At 41.5% G+C, this 18,356-nt stretch overlaps 1 protein-coding gene across 1 annotated transcript in view; it reads right to left on the bottom strand.

Annotated features, from left to right (window-relative positions):
* DOCK3 (dedicator of cytokinesis 3) overlaps positions 1-18,356 on the bottom strand; it is a 207,249-nt gene that overhangs the window by 920 nt on the left and 187,973 nt on the right. Inside the window, 13 exon segments of the mRNA XM_054387218.1 lie at positions 112-194; positions 740-862; positions 4,111-4,198; positions 5,118-5,236; positions 8,685-8,837; positions 10,725-10,869; positions 11,336-11,471; positions 12,962-13,083; positions 14,172-14,288; positions 15,548-15,631; positions 16,606-16,785; positions 17,246-17,332; positions 17,959-18,125. Of these exon segments, the coding sequence (XP_054243193.1) occupies positions 112-194; positions 740-862; positions 4,111-4,198; positions 5,118-5,236; positions 8,685-8,837; positions 10,725-10,869; positions 11,336-11,471; positions 12,962-13,083; positions 14,172-14,288; positions 15,548-15,631; positions 16,606-16,785; positions 17,246-17,332; positions 17,959-18,125 (1,604 nt within the window).

Below are 18,356 nucleotides of genomic sequence, written 5' to 3'. Positions count from 1 at the left end.
ATCAGTATTTCTGTACTCAGGAGCTGCTTGGTGGGAGAAGAGAAGGGGATTCCTTCAAAAGCCTATTCTTCTCCATCATCCCTCTCTGCTCTCCTGCCACTTCCTTTTTACCTTGCGCAACGTTCGTGCAGGCAGTGCTGGAGGGGCATCACTGAGCTGGTGATGGAAGGCATCAAAGTGCAGTGAGTAGTGTCCTGGAATGAGACAAAGATCAGAAATGCAGACTTGTGCTGCCTCACTGCAGCAAAAGAGCTGGGCTTTTAGACGCTATAATGCCAGGCAGCAGCTCCAAATGGTGGTATCTCCAATCCAACCTTGGGCTGCATCCTTTCGGATAGATACTGCGGAGTGCATCTGTCACACACACAATGCTAAACAGAAGTTAAGTGCAGTCATAGATTTCCACCCACCCCTGTAATCAAGGAGCTCATGGCAAGGCAGCAGGCTCATAAACAGTGAATATCTGAAGTTTCATTTAATAGCTTTGTAACCTTAGATTACTGAAGGGCTTCAACCCTCACACACCTAATTCTAGTTCCAAAATACACATAGATCCATATAAGGACTGCAAAAAAAATGAAGACTTTGGAAAGTCCTAGCAGACCAGGAAAGACTGTGGGGTTTTGTTCCTGATTTTTTCAGGGGGTAAAAAAGGCTAAAGTCAGTGTTCATGTGGTTGAGGCTTATCTGTGCATGACCTGCAGGCATGATGCAGCAGGCCTACTGGGCGTTTCCTTACCATGGGGCAGGCTTCGGGGAGGCACTGGTGGGGCCAAGATGCTCCCAACGTGGGCAGACAGGAATGGCAGGGCCTCTCTGGTTCCGCTGTCTAGGCTCCAGCTACTGGGTGCTGCTGGCACAGCTGAAGGATTGAAACAGATTTAACTTGGGTAACAGGGCAGGTGTGGGGCCAGATAGACTGGCTTTCTGGTGTGCTCTTCAGCAGTGAAGGGGCATTCTAGGGACTTGGTGAATGGTGGGGTTGAAGGCATAAAAAGACATCATCTAGTCTACAGTGTTAAACTTATAGTTTGCTTTGTTAAGGAAGCAAGAGTTAGGTGATCACAGCGTTAGTCTGCCCATTTCCACTCCATGACCCTTTCTAGCAAACTGAAAGAGCAGCAGAGCTCTGGGAGGTTTGTTTTTTTGCAAAGCAGTGAGTAAGGCATCTGGATCTCAACTGTAAGCTGTTCTGCTTAGCTATGGCCAAGTGATACCGTGACGGCAGAAGGGAATTTGTGGCACAGCCTCCATGAACAGAGGAAGGCCTGTTGCTGCACTGCAGTAGCTAAGTGAAGAAGGAGGGAAATTGCACCTCAATCTTTTACAAAAGAAATCATGACTGTGAAGGTCTGACTTACTAAGCTTCAGAGTTCATCAAGGATTTTGATCAGAAAATTTGTAAAGACAGCAGTTTGGATTCCTTGTCCAAACTTGTATTACTGAGTCAACTGGAGAGATCACATCTGTCAATCAGGCAGTACAGAGGAAAGCTGTCCTCATGTGACAGATACTGAATACAATCTTCCTGAATTTGTTTTTTTCATAGAAATAAAAGCTGCTTCTTTCAAACATGAGTCTTTTTCAAGATCTTGAGAATTCTGCAACCTCCAGCATTTCTAAAATGTACCTTCCTTCCCTTAAAACACACTGCAAGACTTGTTTTATTCTGAGAAGCTAGACATGCAATAACTATTTAAAAACAAATAAACAATTTCTTCAGAATGGCAAAGAAAATGAAAACAAAGTAATTCAGTGAGCCTACCAAAGAAAACCAAGATAAACCCAGCTTTTTCCATCCTCAGTTTGGAAAATGGAAGCCTGGAGAAATAAATACAAAGTTTGACATCTGAAGAGGATTTCTCCTTAATTAAAATGCCTGCAGCCAGTGTGACTTTGAAGGGTTTCTTTGGGATTCGTTTTCCGTCTTTCTTTCACGGGCTCCCCAAGACCTAAAATTCCCTAAACTAAGAGAGCTCACAAAGTGACAGCTTTGTAAGACAGAACAAAGCCCATAAAAATAGGAAAGTAAATGTTTTTAAAGAGAGACCCTCAAACTGAGAAAGGCAAATGAAGAAGACACTAGGAATCTTGGAACAGAACTGGTTCAAACCAAGGGCTGCATTTCCACACTCTTAATGTGGCTTCAGGTGCATCTTCTGAGCACTCCTGTGCATATGCCAGAGTGCTCTAATTTGCACTACTGCAGTGGGTGTGAAAAAGCTAAACCAGAGGGACAAGATGCAGAACAATGCCAGCCATGCCAGTCTTCTGCAGTATACCAGCATCGAGTGGAAAGGACAGAACAAAACTGGATCTGCTTGGCCTGTAAAACGATTCTGTCCATTGCTGAGATGCAGTAGAAGAATGTGAAGAGAAGAACTTAGTGCCTCACTGCATAATCTCCTTACCCTTTCTCCAGGAGTACTGGAAATCAGCCTAAGGTCAGCTGATTTTGGAGAGTGGCTGCTGCCTCTTAAAACTAGTATTTCATCCAAAATGCTTCAGGGAGAAACCTAAGCAGGGAGCTCCTAGAGCTCTGTCCTAGCCCATCTCTGTCCATTATAGCAGTGTTCAGTGGCTCTGTGGCCAAGTTTAATTAGCAGGGAAGCTGCATTTGAACCATTCTGCTCTGGGCGACTGATGTCGCCCTGCTGTCAATGAGAATTACTGAGCTGAGCTTCTGACAGGGCAAGGAAGGGGGTGGGTAAATTCACAGGGCATGACTGTTAACAAAACCCAGGGCAGATGGCATCCTGACTTAAAAAGAACGATGAGGGTTCAAAGGCTGAGAAAAATGCCTCTAATTTTTTATGCCACCAATGTGGCTGAAGAGCTGGCATTCCTGTCACACCATCCCCTAAAGACAATTACTGAACATCATCTGTGTCTTCTGTGTCTTCCTTAGGCCCTTGGAAGAGAATATGTCTTTGAGCCCCTTCTCTTTGTGTCATATACTACATGCTTATGTAGCATCACTCACAAATACAAATATTCTTCCTAGAAAGGTAATAAATATTTATCTACCTTCCCTGTCCAGTGTAATGATCTCACCGCCTCTTGTTGTATATTCAGTTCAAACTAAAATGGCTAAAATGGAGCTCTTGTTCCCTCATCCCCTAGTCTTAACTTTGTTGATGACAGTAATGAATGATGGCAAGTCATCACTCTGCCATTATTCAGAACTGTACCTTGGCTTTAGGTTTCAATCTGGACTGCTCTGGAAGGCTGTCATACTGGTAAAGTGGTGGGGACTCTGATTTATTAGAAATTCTAAAATAAAATTGGGATTTTTTTTCCTCCAAAAGATACAGTTTTAGTTCAGGCACTGTTACTGAAACAAAAACACTGATAAAAGTGATGGAGTTCAAGATATAGGTCAGGCTAGAGAGTTGTGATGGTCTTTCCTGGCCTTAAAAATCTTTCAAGATTTTCCCACGACTGTTGCTTGCTCAGGGCAGCTTCCCTGACTCAGATTTTGACTCATAAATTTTACCCTCTTCTGCTTTTTCAGAATTCTGCCTTTCAGATAATTTTTGAGCCCATCGCTTTGTCCATGGCACCCCTTTTGCAAGCTCCTCCTTTTCTGTTACACCAAACAAGCTCCCTCTTCTTTCATGTTTCTTTCTGTAGGGGCTCTGCTTGTTTTTTTCGAAGCAATGAGTTTGAAAAAAACATACGTTCATAATAAATATAAAACTAGCTGAGAGAGGGAGCACAAGAAATGTTAGTATTTTGAACAAGAAATACATATTAATATAAGTAGTAAACCTCCTTTTAAGATACAGTCCAAATCTGGCACTCTGCTTTCAGGTAACTTCTCATTTACTGTTTTGGAAGTTTTGCTTGATAAAGGCTGCAGCATTTATTTCAAGAATAAAATGCTCAACTCAAAAAACTCTCTGAAATAAAGAGGTTTATGCAACTCTGCTCTTCTGTAAATGATCAGAAATGGCTATAGGTTGGCAGAAGGCCCAGTTAATTAAACTGTTAATTAAAAATATGTGAGAGAATGCACTCTGCAAGAAAATGTAGAAGCCCATTTGTTACTTGCTGCAGTGTGACCAGAGTAGTTCAGAAAGCATGCATGCTGCCTAGGAGAAGGGATACCTTTCTCAGCCACAGACAGGTTGGGATCACTGCAAGGTTTGCATGGTCCAATCATTTGCTGAATCAAGGCGCGCTGGAAATTTGGAGGCTAAAGGAGAAGGAAGTTAGCAGAGAGAAGTGGGGAAAAAAAGAAAAAAAGGAAGTTAGGAGGCAAGTGGCGCAGAATCCTAGAACTTTCTTTTAAGCAAGGAAAGTTTTTAACTAAAAAACATGGGAACCTGAGGCTGTCTCTACATCAGCAAGTACTGCAATACCAGTGGATCTCTAGAGTGTAGCAGTGCTAAGGACTCACAATTTATGCTGCTTGTGTTCTCTGGAGTAGTTACTTCAGACTATCTCTAGCCTGATCTTATGCCCGTTATCAGCAAAAATGCTTCATGTGTCCTGCTGGACCTTACCTTTTGTTTTTGATTCATTTGGAAGAACTGAGTGTGTGTGCTCTGAGACAGTTCTCTGATGTGAACTGAAGTGCAGTAAGCAGACACGATCAGCAGAGTCCCTTCAAAAGCGCATGCCAGGTCCAGATTAAAATGCTTACATGTAAACACATTCTGCATTTTTTAAGTTTAATTAAGAGAAAGCAGTAGATACATGAACAGATTGTCTGGAGACTGTATCAATGTATTATTTCAGCCTCTCATGGTTTTTGATACCTTTCGAAATCACCATAAAAAGCTACTTACAATCAGCTTTGAGGCCAGACTGCAGGATGGCTGTGCTTCTAGAAAATTGAGTAAGTAAAATGGCATGACTATTTGTAGTGGACCAGGACTTACAGGATAAAGCTGGGAAGTGAGAAGAGTCCATTTTCAAAGGGCTTATCTGCAGTTTTAAAGGACATGACAAACTGTATCACTTGACCTCCAAAGGGGGTGATTAAGATGAAAAGTTCTGCATTGCCTCTGAAACGATCCTAAGTACATGGTTTTGAATCCTAAAACGGGAAGCTTTCAGATGGTCAATAGTCAAAATAAATTCACAGTACTAAAAGAAATTAGATGTGCTACCTGTCCATTTTCCATGATAGCTGCAGGATACATGGCGCTGCTGGGTCGGTCCCGATGGGCTGGCAGCAGCATCATCATCTCCCGAGAGTGGCGGTACTTATCTGGTAGAGAGGGAGAGCCTGTAAACAAGTGAGAGCAATCACCTACACGTGACAAACAACAGCCATGTCTCCGCAGGCCCAGGCACCTAGGCCTCCTCTGCCATTTGTTCAGACGGGTGGTCTTACAGGACTTCAGAAACATGGTGCCGAGCCCACTAAGCAGCTAACTGTTGGTGGGGTGCACAGCACAAAGATGAAATAAGAACTGGTTGCTTGTACACAATTAAGGACATACCACATAAGCTGTTTAAGGGTATGCGTACCTAGTTGTATGTTGCAAAGTGCTTCCTCTTAAAGTGAGCATCTGTGTGGAATCAGCTGCAGCTGTGCTGTACAGTGTCTAATGCTCTTTTGCCCCTTAATATGGTGTAAAGTTACAGAAATGCCATCAAATTGTGTACTTTAGGACTGCATGTGCAAGAAGGGGCTAAAAGCTTGAGATACTCCATTCAGTTACTACAGGAAGCTATGGGAAGCTACTTCGTTCCTCAATTCTGATAGAGATAGTCTGAAGGTGTTGCCATTTAGCTGGTGATACCTTGGTGAGCTTCCTCTTTGTTAAAGTAAACCAAAACCCAATAATCAAGAGAATTTCTATAGGCGTGGGTGGCACTTGGCTTACAATGCCATAGGGTAATGTACATCCCTGCTGAGCATTGGGATGCTGAGCTGTTGTATGACAACAGGATATTTACCAATGCTTAGAGTTTCATAGTAGGAACGTGTCTGACTTCACTATTGGTTATCATTTATAGCTTGACTATTAGTTACCATTTAAGATATTGGGGCATTTAATGTAATGAGCTTCATGGCAGGTGGAATTATTTGGGACTCACGTCCTTCAAGGTGAGTGCAACATAACAACATGTCTTCTGATATGCAACAGCTGACACCAGATTTGCCAGAAGAATGGTTCTCATTAGTAACTGCCTCAAGTCTGATACTACTGATACATGTATCCCTTGGGATGCACAATAGTAGGCAGGAATTGATGTTCAGAAGCTGCTGGAGTAAGCTTGAATTTGCACTGATTATTTCGTTGCGTCACAAACACGCACTTAACAGACGGCAGCACACAGCGCATCGCAGAGCCATGCCGGCTTGTGGGGAATACATGCCCCCTCTGGCAGACTGTCCACAACCACACACAGGACCTGAGCAGCACTCCAACATATGAGCAAAGGCATTGGTGCTGGTTAGTGCAGCTTTTACCCCAGCAAAAGCAAACATGCAGTTTTGGGGACTGATACTCAGCAGACAGTGGGAGGAACAATGTGTCCAGCAGAATGCAGGATAAGGTCCTACAATTGCAACAATTCCATCAGGGGTGGCAGATCCCAGATTAAGCTACACCCCCACCCCGACATTAGCAGCTGCAGAGTATCTGCATTCTAGTTCCGAACTCATTTTCTCCCAAGACATGAAACAGAAACATAATTAGACAACATTATTTGCTCTTATACACAACATCAGCTTGGAAAACAGTGTTAACGCTTTATGCTGAGTCTCTTTTACTCACACATCACAGATAGTCCTGTTTCTGCAGAACAAGTGAAAGGATGCTGAACTTTTTGGTATGCCTGGAACTACATCACAGCACAACCTACACTGTAAATATTTCCCTTTTATTTATGTTGTCGTTCTTTTATGTTGAAGATGCAAACTACCTCTGTGTGCCATCAGTGTGGATGGGATTATGGTTTCCACCCACCTTGCACTGCATGACCTGTAAAATCCCTCTGATGCGCTAAATATGATGGCAGACTCTCACTTACAAAACAGCTCTGCAGTTTGGTACTCTACAATTTGTAAATAACTATATAGCTATAAAAGTTCTAACACATGCCAAGAATCCAGTCTGCAAATGAGACTAAGGGGGAGGGGCTAAAACAGAAGCTTTTATTAATAATCAGGACAGATGGCTCCTTGCAAGGACTGGCAAAACTTGAGGTCAAACCAAGCCTTTAAAAGCTTCCAGAGCAGCCACTGGCCATATAAAATGCTGCAGCTTGTATCAGGACTTATTCCTGTTAGCTTGTAGCGAGGTGCAATTGATGTGTGCTGCCCTGGTGCACATACTGGGGATGAGAACAGAAAGCCTGTGCTGAAGCCAGAGGTAATTTTTCTTATTTGTTATGAAAATGTTAATTCACTTGTGTCAAGTATTAGTTTTAACAAATTAAACTGAAAATTCACGTAGTTAAACTCCAAATTCAATGGCTTTTGTCCTAATTCATCATTTTCATTACTGTTACGAAAACAGTTTACTCCTGCACCAAATCATAACTTTTTTTTACTTTAAGAGGGAAGTTTTCATCCTAAGCATATGCATTCCCACAAAGGGCCAAATAAGACTTCAGGCCTCATTTTCTACACCCTAAAAAAGGGTGTGTTGAGGAAGCAGCAGGGATGCTTTCAGAGGAGAGTCATTGAGTGTCAAGTGGGAGTTGCTTTTAGAGTGCATTGGAGGAGTCCTACCAGTATTTTAAATGAAATTACTGAAAAAAATCCTAACCCAACTGCTAGCTTTATTTAGGCCTTCTAGCATTACAGTTTCTGCTCACATCATCTTTTAACTCCAGTAAGGCTGGAGCAGTGCCTCATGAGTCACCTCAAGTGAAGCCAAACCAAACTGAGTTTCTTAGTGATCCTCCATGTACCACCAGTGTTGCTTTTGTGATAGGGAGGAAGCTACACAAGGGTCAAGCCAGGTGAAAACGGAAAGATACATACTTGGTAATCTGAAAAATCCAGTAGCTACTAATGTCTTTATTGTTAGCATCCATTAGAAAACCCTTAATGTATTCCCATTACAATTCCAACTCTAAGTCGTGTATATCACAACTGGTGTGAGGTGTGCTGCTTTAGTCTGCTGTTCAGTGATACAATCAAATCAATTTACTATCTTGATGACTATCCTTTAAAAGGGGTTTTTGAATTAATGGCTTTATTATTTTCTTCAATCAGCTCACATAATCTGCTTTTGTTGCTGTTTTAAACATCAATGAAAGGGTAATTTTTTTGGAAGTAGAGAATTGGAGCACAATTTAAATTCCTTCTGGGTTCTTAATACAAATAGCAATGGCTTCCTCTGGGCACTAATTCTAAAGATCCTCATCTCCTTAGGCCAGTGCTAGCAGCCGAGGACCCTGCAATTAAACAGAGAAGGTACTTATCTGGCTAGTGAGGCAGTGTTTTTTCATCTCTACATTAGCGTTTTGAATCAACAAGAGCAGCATTTAAGCATCTGACCAGACCCTAGAAATCCTAGATCACCATGCTCAGGTGACAAAGATGTTAAGTTGATAAATTTAGATGGCCTGTACACAATGAACTGTTTGGCCTTTGTATACTTCCCATCTGAGAAGTGGTTAACTGCAGCATTGTGACTATTGTAGCTTTGTTGGCAGTCTCAGCAGAAAGGCCAAGGATTGCATGGGTCATGGTGACTGAACTATCCTCTCACCTCTAGAGGTGGTCCCTCCAGGACAGAGATGAGGCACACTGGTGGGGGCAGCGTGAGGAAGCTTGCACAACTGCCGCCCATGGTGTATCTGTTCTGTGGGTAAATAGAGGGCTTCAGCCTCCAGTGTTGTCAATCCAGCACCTTTCATCAGCACTAAATTAAAAAGAATATAAATAAATACAGAAAAAAAAAAAGAAAAAGGACAGAGGTGCATTGGCAGAGCTGCACATGGAATGTTCGTGAAGTACCTTGCTCCAGCCAGTGATACTGGTCTCTCACTTTCACAAGTATCAGATTCACCCAATTAAAAAAAAAAAAAACAACAAAAGGAAAAATCACCAAAGAGAAAAGCAAAGCTGTATCACCACAGTGGAACTGAAGCATAAGGGCTTTTCCGTGTTACAAACAACTCCATTCCAGACAGCAGTGTCGTGATAACCAGAACGGTGACTTGCATACTGTGAAACAGAGAGCCCCTAGGACTTTACTAGAAGTGAAATCCCATCATCAGTGGATAGTGTATGAATGCTGTGCTCACCTATCTTAAACATGAGAAGAAATGCTGTATCATAGGCTATCAAAACACATTAGAGTGAAGGATAAAACACGTACATACAGTCAAGTATTTTTCAAAATCATGACTTCTCTATTCCTCACTTGTGGTCATTTACACTGTCTAGTTCTCATCTCTGGGAGGTGCTGTTGGCTCATCCATCAGCACCATACCAAAATGATGAATTCTCCAAAGGGTTTCTAAGCAACAGCAGAGAATAAAGAGGGAAGCTGGTGATGCTGTGAAGTCATCAAGCTCACAAAGACTGTCACAGCCTGTCACTGAGCACAATGGAATTTTAAAGTGGAAGGTAGCCTGAAACGCCATGAACACCAAACCCCCTCACATCCTCCAAAAGATTCAGATCTCACATACCAGCTGAGGCACATCCGTTATGCCAGTTTCATCTGGTTACTTCACTATTTGAATTGTCATTATCTTCCTCCCAGCCCTTGTTAATTAGTGAAGCCTATCTGCCTTTATCTGAAGATGTCCACTTCTCACCTTCCTACTCCATCTGATCCTTCAATTAAATCACTTTGATGCATCTGTGTTGTAATGGCCAGTCAGATTTTACTGCAAGACAGAGCAAAAAAGCCCCAAGATGGGCCAGGAGGAAGGACCCTTCTATCTATTCTCTGTCCATAAGAGACATACAGTTCCCCTGTATGGGAAAAAGGGCTAAGATTTAAATAGCTGCCTCTCTCCTGGATATCTTCCTCAGATGCCTGTGAAAAGAGGTGTAGAAAATTGTGAATCTGCAACTGAGACTAAAATGAGAGGAACAAGATCCTGGAATAGAAGTTACCAAAGTCAGTAGATTGCACGAAGTGGTTTTGCTTCAGCTCTGAGGCTTGGAAAGAAAATGATTAGCAATATCAAGTCCAGCTGCTGCAACAGCAAAGGCAGTATGAGTACCCCTAGAGCCTACTAATACATTTTTTCTTTCTTCCAAGAATTTCCCAAGCAGGGAAGCCCTTTTTAAACTCCCATACTTAAAATTCATCTCTTTCAAGCATTCATCACACACATATGCTTTTGTATACACACATCTCTGCTAGATTGCCTCAGGTTGTTTTTTGTACCATAATTTCATTAAATGTGCAAAACGATTTTTTTTTTTTAGCCTTTGTTTTGTTGGTCTCTCTTTTAAGTACCGTACTGAAGACTACTCTTGTTTTCCTCTAGATTGTCTGCCACGATTTTGTGGCGGAACAATGGAAATCACTCTGGAATTCAACTGCCTGAAACCAGCCTGTATTTCTAATACACTCCAAACACAGCTGAAAAGAAATTATTAAATCCATTTTTGGAGAATGAAAAACATTTTTAAGAAAACATTTTTGAAGAGGTATTTACAGCTCCAGAAGAGAAACAGTGCATATTTCAGTGTAGGTGGTCTTTTTCCAGTAAGTCTATGAGGTTGCCAGGTTTAAGGGGTACCTGCAGGTCCAGTTAACCTTTCATTAGGGCCCATCCATTCTTACCTCGAGCACTGGAAGGGGCAGAGTTAATCATCTGGGATGGTGCCGAGTGAGTAGAGCTCAGGCTTGAGGTGGAAGGGCTAGCCTGGGATGAAGATAAACAGATGTTTGTGACTAAGCCTTGGTACCTGGAGTTAGGGTAGACAATCTGCAGCAGCAGAGAAATCTCCAAGACAGAACTGACTGGATCAGTGCATTAGGTATTTACCTATCTCAGGTCACCCAGTCCAGCCTCAGGCTAGGAAATAGCTACAGTGCAGGCCACTGTTAATTGGCAGTGAGGGCTGCAGGACTCCTTTTACCCTCCCGCAAACCAAGAGCAATACCAACTGCATGTGTTGAACAGGTCAGGTAAATAACATGCTGACTAAAACCTCACTTTCTGAAAGCAACAGTGTGATCATGGACACATACAGAAAGTTTCTTCCCAAAGCAAACCTAGATGAATTACTCTGTCTCCTTTCCTGAACAACATTCAGTTCTAGCTGGTCAACTCTCTGAACAAACACACAGCTGAAGGCACGCGCCTAGGTGACGTGCACTCCTAAGCATAGCCCTGCAGAGCACCTTCAGTGCTGTTTCCAGCGGTCACCGCAGGCTGTGTGGAGCTGTACCTGCATGTGGTACATGTCCTCAGCGGTTTCCCCCACAGAACTGTCCGTCAGGATAACCAGGTTTCCTGTTTCACTGGAGGTGTGGGATGACAGAGAGGATGATGAGTGTCGGACCGAACCAAGCATGTTCAGTGGGCTGGAACAAAAACAAAGGCAGAACGAGGGCATAATTATTTTATGAACCTGTGTTGTAATTTGTGAAGCCTGATTTTTTTTTCCAAGCTAGTAAGTGCCTTCAGTTATCTACTGATTTAGATCACCTTTAAATGTCAAACACTCATGAAAAATCAGGCTGCTTAAACAAACCTATAAACGTAAATACGAAAGAAGTGACCATAAGGTTACACGTAGGACATCATAGCAAGTAGGATGTAGAATTTCAGAATCCAAAACCAGGCTGACATCACCTCACAGTGCTGGACACGTATTAGTTTTGCTTGTAACACCACTCTGGAAACACTCATTTTTAATGCTGAAGTACAATGAGTGGGAGTAGTTTTAAAAAAACATTCCAAAGGAAGCCAAGCAGGAGACACAGCAGTCAAAGTAGTTTTCCTTATCGCATCTGTTGGTCCTCAGCGTTACAGTGGAAGGCAACTTTGTAGCTGACAGCAAGTTAATGCAGCCCAGCTGGTGTGCAGGCTGCACCCTCATCTGCCTCATGAAATGAAAATTCTCTTTGTCATTCTGAATAACATCTACAAGTGTGTGTTTTATACACTACAGAATCTCCCTAGATTGCCTAGAAGGCTTTACAAAGTGAGGAATTCTGAGAAAAACACAATTAGTGTGTTACCCAGACCCCAACTGTTAACTGCCAAGCCACTAAAGTAATGTAAGATCTACTCAATTTTAACAGTTAAAAAAAGAGTCACCAAGCTATGTAGACCCCACCAAGAGAAACAAACACAGAACAGTTTTGTAACTTCAGTGACACTCCTATCACTGTTTCTCCTGCTGACATGGGTTTGTGCGTTTTCAAGCATGCAGTTCTGGCTGGATACAAAGCCATTGTTTTGAACTGAAAATTCCTGGTTATATCCTCATCTCAGTCTTTATAGATGGGTATTCAGTTTGAATAAGCATTCACAGATGTTTCTGTGAAGGCTGAGCCATTTTTTGTGATCTGGTCAAGCCCCCACAGCAGCATTTCCTACATGCAGGTTCTGATTTGATCGGATTACAAAAAACAATGATCTGAACATTTTCTGATCCTTAAAAATATGTACCTCTGCAGTGGGGTTCTAAGAGAATCAGTAACATTTTACTTTCATGGCAGATAAGGATCCATTGATTTGCTGTTTGTGTAACAGAAGAAGTTGGACCCTCCCAGTCAGATTGCATCTGGAGATCTGAGTGGGAGACTGCTTAGTCTACAGCCAGCAGTGCACAAGTGATGGAGTAACAGCTGGAGGCATTCAGCATTTGCTGCAAATTGGATTTCTCAACATTTTTACTCCAATCTTCAAATTTTAATAATTAGCATTGAATAAGGATGAAAGGCACTTCTGCCAAACACATCCTGTTATTCTTGCAGTACTGTTAACCACTTTTTAGATTCTGGAATTTTAATGCAACAGTGTGCAGAGATCTCAGATATTTTGGTAGAAAAAAACCCAGGCATACCTGTGTCGATGCATCAGCTTCATGCTCTCTGGGCTCATAGGTCCATGTGAAACCAGAACATTGCTGCGTGGTGTACTAGTGCCAGAACAGGCTGGACTCAACTTATCCAAGCCCGGTAACTCCTGGAAAGGAAATGCACTTTAGCTACGTTTTTCTTCTCAGGAAAATACTGATCTGTTTCCATGTTCTGAGTTATCCTCAGTTATCCTGCTTTTTCACAGGACAAATTGTTCAGTGCTTTACAACCCCATTCTCTGTTTTTTTCCAGTGACTCCTTCTAGCTACTATTTCAGGAATTTGGGAAGGAAAAGAGAGGCCTAGTGTGGCCCAAATTACAGCTACCTACATTAAAAAAAAAAAGAAAGAAATGTGGACTTAAAAACACAGATCTTGTCCAAACTCTCCAGGAAGGTAGTGAACTAAAACTGGCAACTGCAGCCTATCTGCTTTGAAAGAGAAAGGGCACATGTTAAAATTCTGGTGCTGTTAGCTAGTTTAGCTGCAGTAACATTCAAGATAGAGCCTGGGTATCCATAAAGATTTCACTGTACCAGGAAGAAGGGAATGGCCTGCCCATTTCTGAGACCACCTGGCAAAGCAGTCTCAGGGAGAGTAGTCTTTGAGTACTAAGATACGGCAGAACACACACAGAAGGAAAAGTTTCATTCCTGAAGGATGCTGTTTGTACTTCTGGTATACAACGGGTGATGTGAACCATACTCTGCAGGCAGTTGTGTTGAGTATATGAGAACTACAGACCTATAATAGTGCATGTCTTGACCACCAGAGTTGGATGCCTCATGTAACCAACAGCAATTTCTGTCTATATTGAAACACTTCTAGAGAGCCTAACCCATGTCATGCTACTCCAAATTACAGCAGTTCATTCTCAGCACCTAATACTTCCTGTTAATCTTCCTCTGTTTTACATTATTTTCTGCTATATAATACAGTAACCAAAAATTAAGCTTTACAATTTTGTCACACAACAAAGAACATAAAAACACGAAACCAGTTTAAATTAAAAGCTAAGTTAACATACTTACTAGCACTTCCTTATTGCTCAAAAATCAAGAATTTTTTGATAATCTGACAATCCAGTAGGTTCAGTCAGTGCTGTATCTACCTTGTTCTACTATGAACCTTACTGCAACTGACAGGAGTTTTATCATAACTCTGAGAATTCAAAGTGTGATGAGTGTCAGCTTACGTGGTACAGACTGGATCGCATCATCTGGAACTGGTCTATCAGTTTCTTATGCAGGGGACGCATTTCTGGGTGTACAAATTTCTCATGGACTGCCAGACCCACTCCTAAGACGTGTACCTGTTAAAAAGAATACCTAACATCACAAACCCAAATAAATTGTGCCTAAGAGAGAGAACAGAAGCCTCTCCTGTGGTTCTGACAGTGTGCAAGAAAGTCTTGTAAAATACGCCGCTGCTCATTCACTGACTGCTGATAATTAAGCAAGCCTTGGAGACCTGGCAAGTTTCTGTTACTTCAACAAGTACTTTAAGTGTGAGACAAGTACATTTGTGTCATGTCAGATTACTTTTGTTAAGAGAGAACTGTAAAAAATTACAAGATTGATTCTCTCTCCAGAGTGAAATGCATTAAGTCCTCACACAGATAATGTATTGTGACAAATTCCTTCCACCCAGTGTCAGGGAAGGGGTCAAAGTTGCCAGCAGAGATTTCTAAAAGGAGTTTGTGCTAATTGTGCTGAGCAGTGGCAGTGTGGCACGCACACTCACTCTTGCTGCTGCTCATTATTTATTTTTAAAGGTCACTTTTTCAAAAGTCAAACATACAATATTAGTGACTGAATGACATTATATAAGCTTTCTGATGAAAGAAAACAGTAATGATAGCAGGCTTAAGATGTATAAAGTTCCCTACATGATCCAAAGTCTGAACAAACAATAACTAATTAATCTTCAAACACACTCTTGAGGACTGGAGGGAGATAAGCATTATCTTTGTTTTACAGATGGGAAATCTGAAATGCAGTTAAGTGCTTTGTTGAAGAAACAGTCCTGGTAGCTCTGTTCAGAGCTGGACACATTGTTTAATGGGGTGTATCTTGCCAAAGTTGCAGTTAACAGGGATGTGACTTTCTGGTTTCACTCCCACCAAAGCATCCAGTTAGCTTTAACTACCAAGATATTTCATGGGGATGCCATGGAAAAATGCAATTGCAGATAATAGGAACAGACATTAAGTTTTCCCATGCAGCTCTGCCAGTTTCATCTCAAACCTCACTTGTCCTGTCTTTTGATTATCTTTGAAATTTACTGGGAAGACATAATTCGAAATATCCAAAATAAATGCAGGCTTGAAACCTGGCACGACAGCTATTGGGTAATAAATGGAGACTACGAAATTAGCTGAGCTTCACCTAAGGACAATGGCTTGTTCACAAACTCCTTGGCCACCTCTGTGTTTTGTTTAAATGCATTTTAGTTCTCGTTCAGAAAAATTCTTTGCCTCTGAGTGAATTAGTTGGACATGGTATGTTTTAGACTGACTGCTGATGAATCCAGACACTGCAGCAATGTTCCTTTGCATCTGGAAAACAGTACCTGTTCCTGCATGAGTTCCTTGAGCTGTGTAATCTTCTCTGCATCTCCAGGGTGCTTTGTGATATAATCTTTATCAAAAAAGGCCTGTAGAAAAGGGAAAAAAAAAAAAGCCTTCTGCTTACTGGAGGATGTTTCATCATAACCTTCTGTCAAACGATTGGAGAAAAAGTCCAAGAATCTTAGGAAACGTAAATACTTTAAGCTAACAGCAGCAGCTCAATTTTTTTTCTTTCTTTTTTTTTTTTTTTTTAAATTTTCTGCTTTAGCATTCTGGGATCCAGGTAAAGCCACAGAATGGTTTTAGCAACCTGGATGACTCTGCTCAATCATGATTCTGACCACATTTCCCCATCTGATGGTGACAGTCAATACCACTATAGTTCTTGTATCATCCACTAGTCTGCATTGTTTGTAGTTTTGTTCACATAACTGCCTAGAGTTAAAGCCATTAAGTGAGTAAAGTGGTAACTAATGTAAAGCATGAAGAACATCCTCTTCATGGCTGTGTAGGGAAGACACATCCCACAGCCCTGGACTGCTGCTGACATTTCTCAGTATTTCACCTAGACTTTCACCTTTTGCAAAGTGAAGTTTAAGAACCAGCTGCATGTAAGATCATTTTAGGGTTAAAGTGAGTCTGACATTAGGCTAGTGAATATAATGGTTGAGTGGGTTGACTAGTGGCTGTTCCTGATTACAGGCCAAATCAGTCTCAGTTGCCATGAGTTCCACTGCTTCTACGGCAGAATAGATTTATCATGTAAGAAGGATAAAAAACCTGCTTTGCTGCTTCCCTCTTTCACCTGCCAAGTGAGGATTTCCAAGTAAGCCAAGTCAACCACACCTACTTCAGCGTGATATGCCAAACTCCACCTTTGGTCCTCCTGTTAATATGTGGCTATGTGAGCACTGATGCAGAATAACCAAGTAGGGGTTTCAACCTCATATTTATCCTATGTGCATGGAAGTATCTTATGAAGTCATATTCTCTTTGAAACAGAACGGGAAATAAGATGGAAGAAAAGTGAAAATGAATTCAGAAGCAGAGCCTGGCTTACCTCCTGGTATCGTGCAATTCCCCCATTAACAGCTGCATCAATCACTCCATTCAGACACATGCTGAGAAGATTAATGTTGCCATGCATTTGTTTATGCTGGTACTGGCTTATCAGCGTTCTCAGCTCCTGGTTTTTGTTCTCAACCACTTGAATGGCATTTTCCAAAGGACTTACTTCAACCTCAAAGGCAATAAAACATGCTTTAATTCCATGGATACGTCACTGAGATTTATTATTTTCTGCGTAATGAAATGATACTCCAGGATTGTTCAGTGATCTCTCAGTTTTTACTGCTTGGTAGAAAATTAGCTACATTAACAAACTTTACTGTTGACAATGCTGTATTTCAGGTCACTCAGTTGTGATAACCTCTTTCTGTAGGCTGAAGACATGGCAACAATGCAATTACTCCACCTTTTTGGTGCTGTCTCCATTATATTGCCATGTTCCCTCACACAATTCCCCTGGTTACATTCAGCAATTATTTAGACTGGGTGGTGGGAAAGGGACATACTCAATCATTGGTAAATGTCATAGTTTTAAACTGCAGTATTTCAGCCAAAGGAGTTTTAAGCTGCTTATCCCATGCCCTCACTAACTCATCATTTCAAACCTCAATTACAGCAACTAGGAATGTTACCAGTTCTCTTCTCTCCACTTCAAACCAACGAGAGATCCCAGGCAAACTGTGTGTCAAGGTCAGAGTGGTACGTTCAATCCACAAGCTCTGTGAAGAGTAATTGAGGATGTGAAGTACACAGTGAATCACAATCACGTTGTCTGTACTCTTACAACAGTTGCTAAGGTGGTAAAGTTCAGAAAAGAATATATTAACCTCCTGAGCATTAACTTACTTTGTAGAATGTCACACCAAAAGTCACTTCAACAACAAACACAGAATTCAGTATGCTCTAAAGCAACACATTCAACATTTGTATTAATCGTTAAAGGTTGACAACAAATTCTGTCACGGGAACCAAGCAGACATTGTGGACATGTATGGAGCAAGAACAAAATTCCAGCCAAACACACACAAAAAACCCACCAACCAAACCAACAAAACAACACCACCCACAAAACCCCAAAACCAACAACAAAAAAAACCACCAATCCATCCTTCGTTCAAAAACCATTTCTCTTGGCACTGAAATAACTCACCTTCAAACTGGAGAGTGCTTTAGTCAGTTCAGATGTGTAACCATTGGACCCAAAGGCTACTTGTTATTTCAGTTACTATAGTATCTTTGGCCACCAAATCAGGGTCACTTAAAAAGCTGCATCAGCATAAAGTAACAAGACAGTCTTTGCCTTGAAGAGATGAACATTTAAACACTGCTTATTCACTACTTCTACCTTGAATTCATTCTCCTTGTCCTTTGGGCCTTTGTGGAAGGGTCTGTCATAGCGGAACTTGCGGATGTTGTTGACTCGGTAAAAGCTCTTTATGCGGTCGGGGACACGATCCATTTGCAGCACGTCGATGTTGTCTGGGATGGGAGTCACTGCATAGATCTGTAAATCTGTGAATTACGTGGTCAAAGAAAGCTACAGGACATCAAACAGGGAAGCTAGCTCTGCTGTGGTAGTTTTAGACTATGCTTTTAAAATTTTTCACAGATCTTGAGCAGAAACCAGTAAAAATGTAAATAAATCACTATTGGGTGTAAAAACGAAAATAATGATTATTCTAAACAATTCCATTGGAGGGATATCTCCCATAAGATTTGGTTCTCCCAAAACAATTTCTTCTC

This window comes from Indicator indicator, chromosome 15 (assembly GCF_027791375.1).
Source record: "Indicator indicator isolate 239-I01 chromosome 15, UM_Iind_1.1, whole genome shotgun sequence".
NCBI lineage: Eukaryota > Metazoa > Chordata > Aves > Piciformes > Indicatoridae > Indicator > Indicator indicator.
This window is presented reverse-complemented; position numbering and strand designations above follow the sequence as displayed.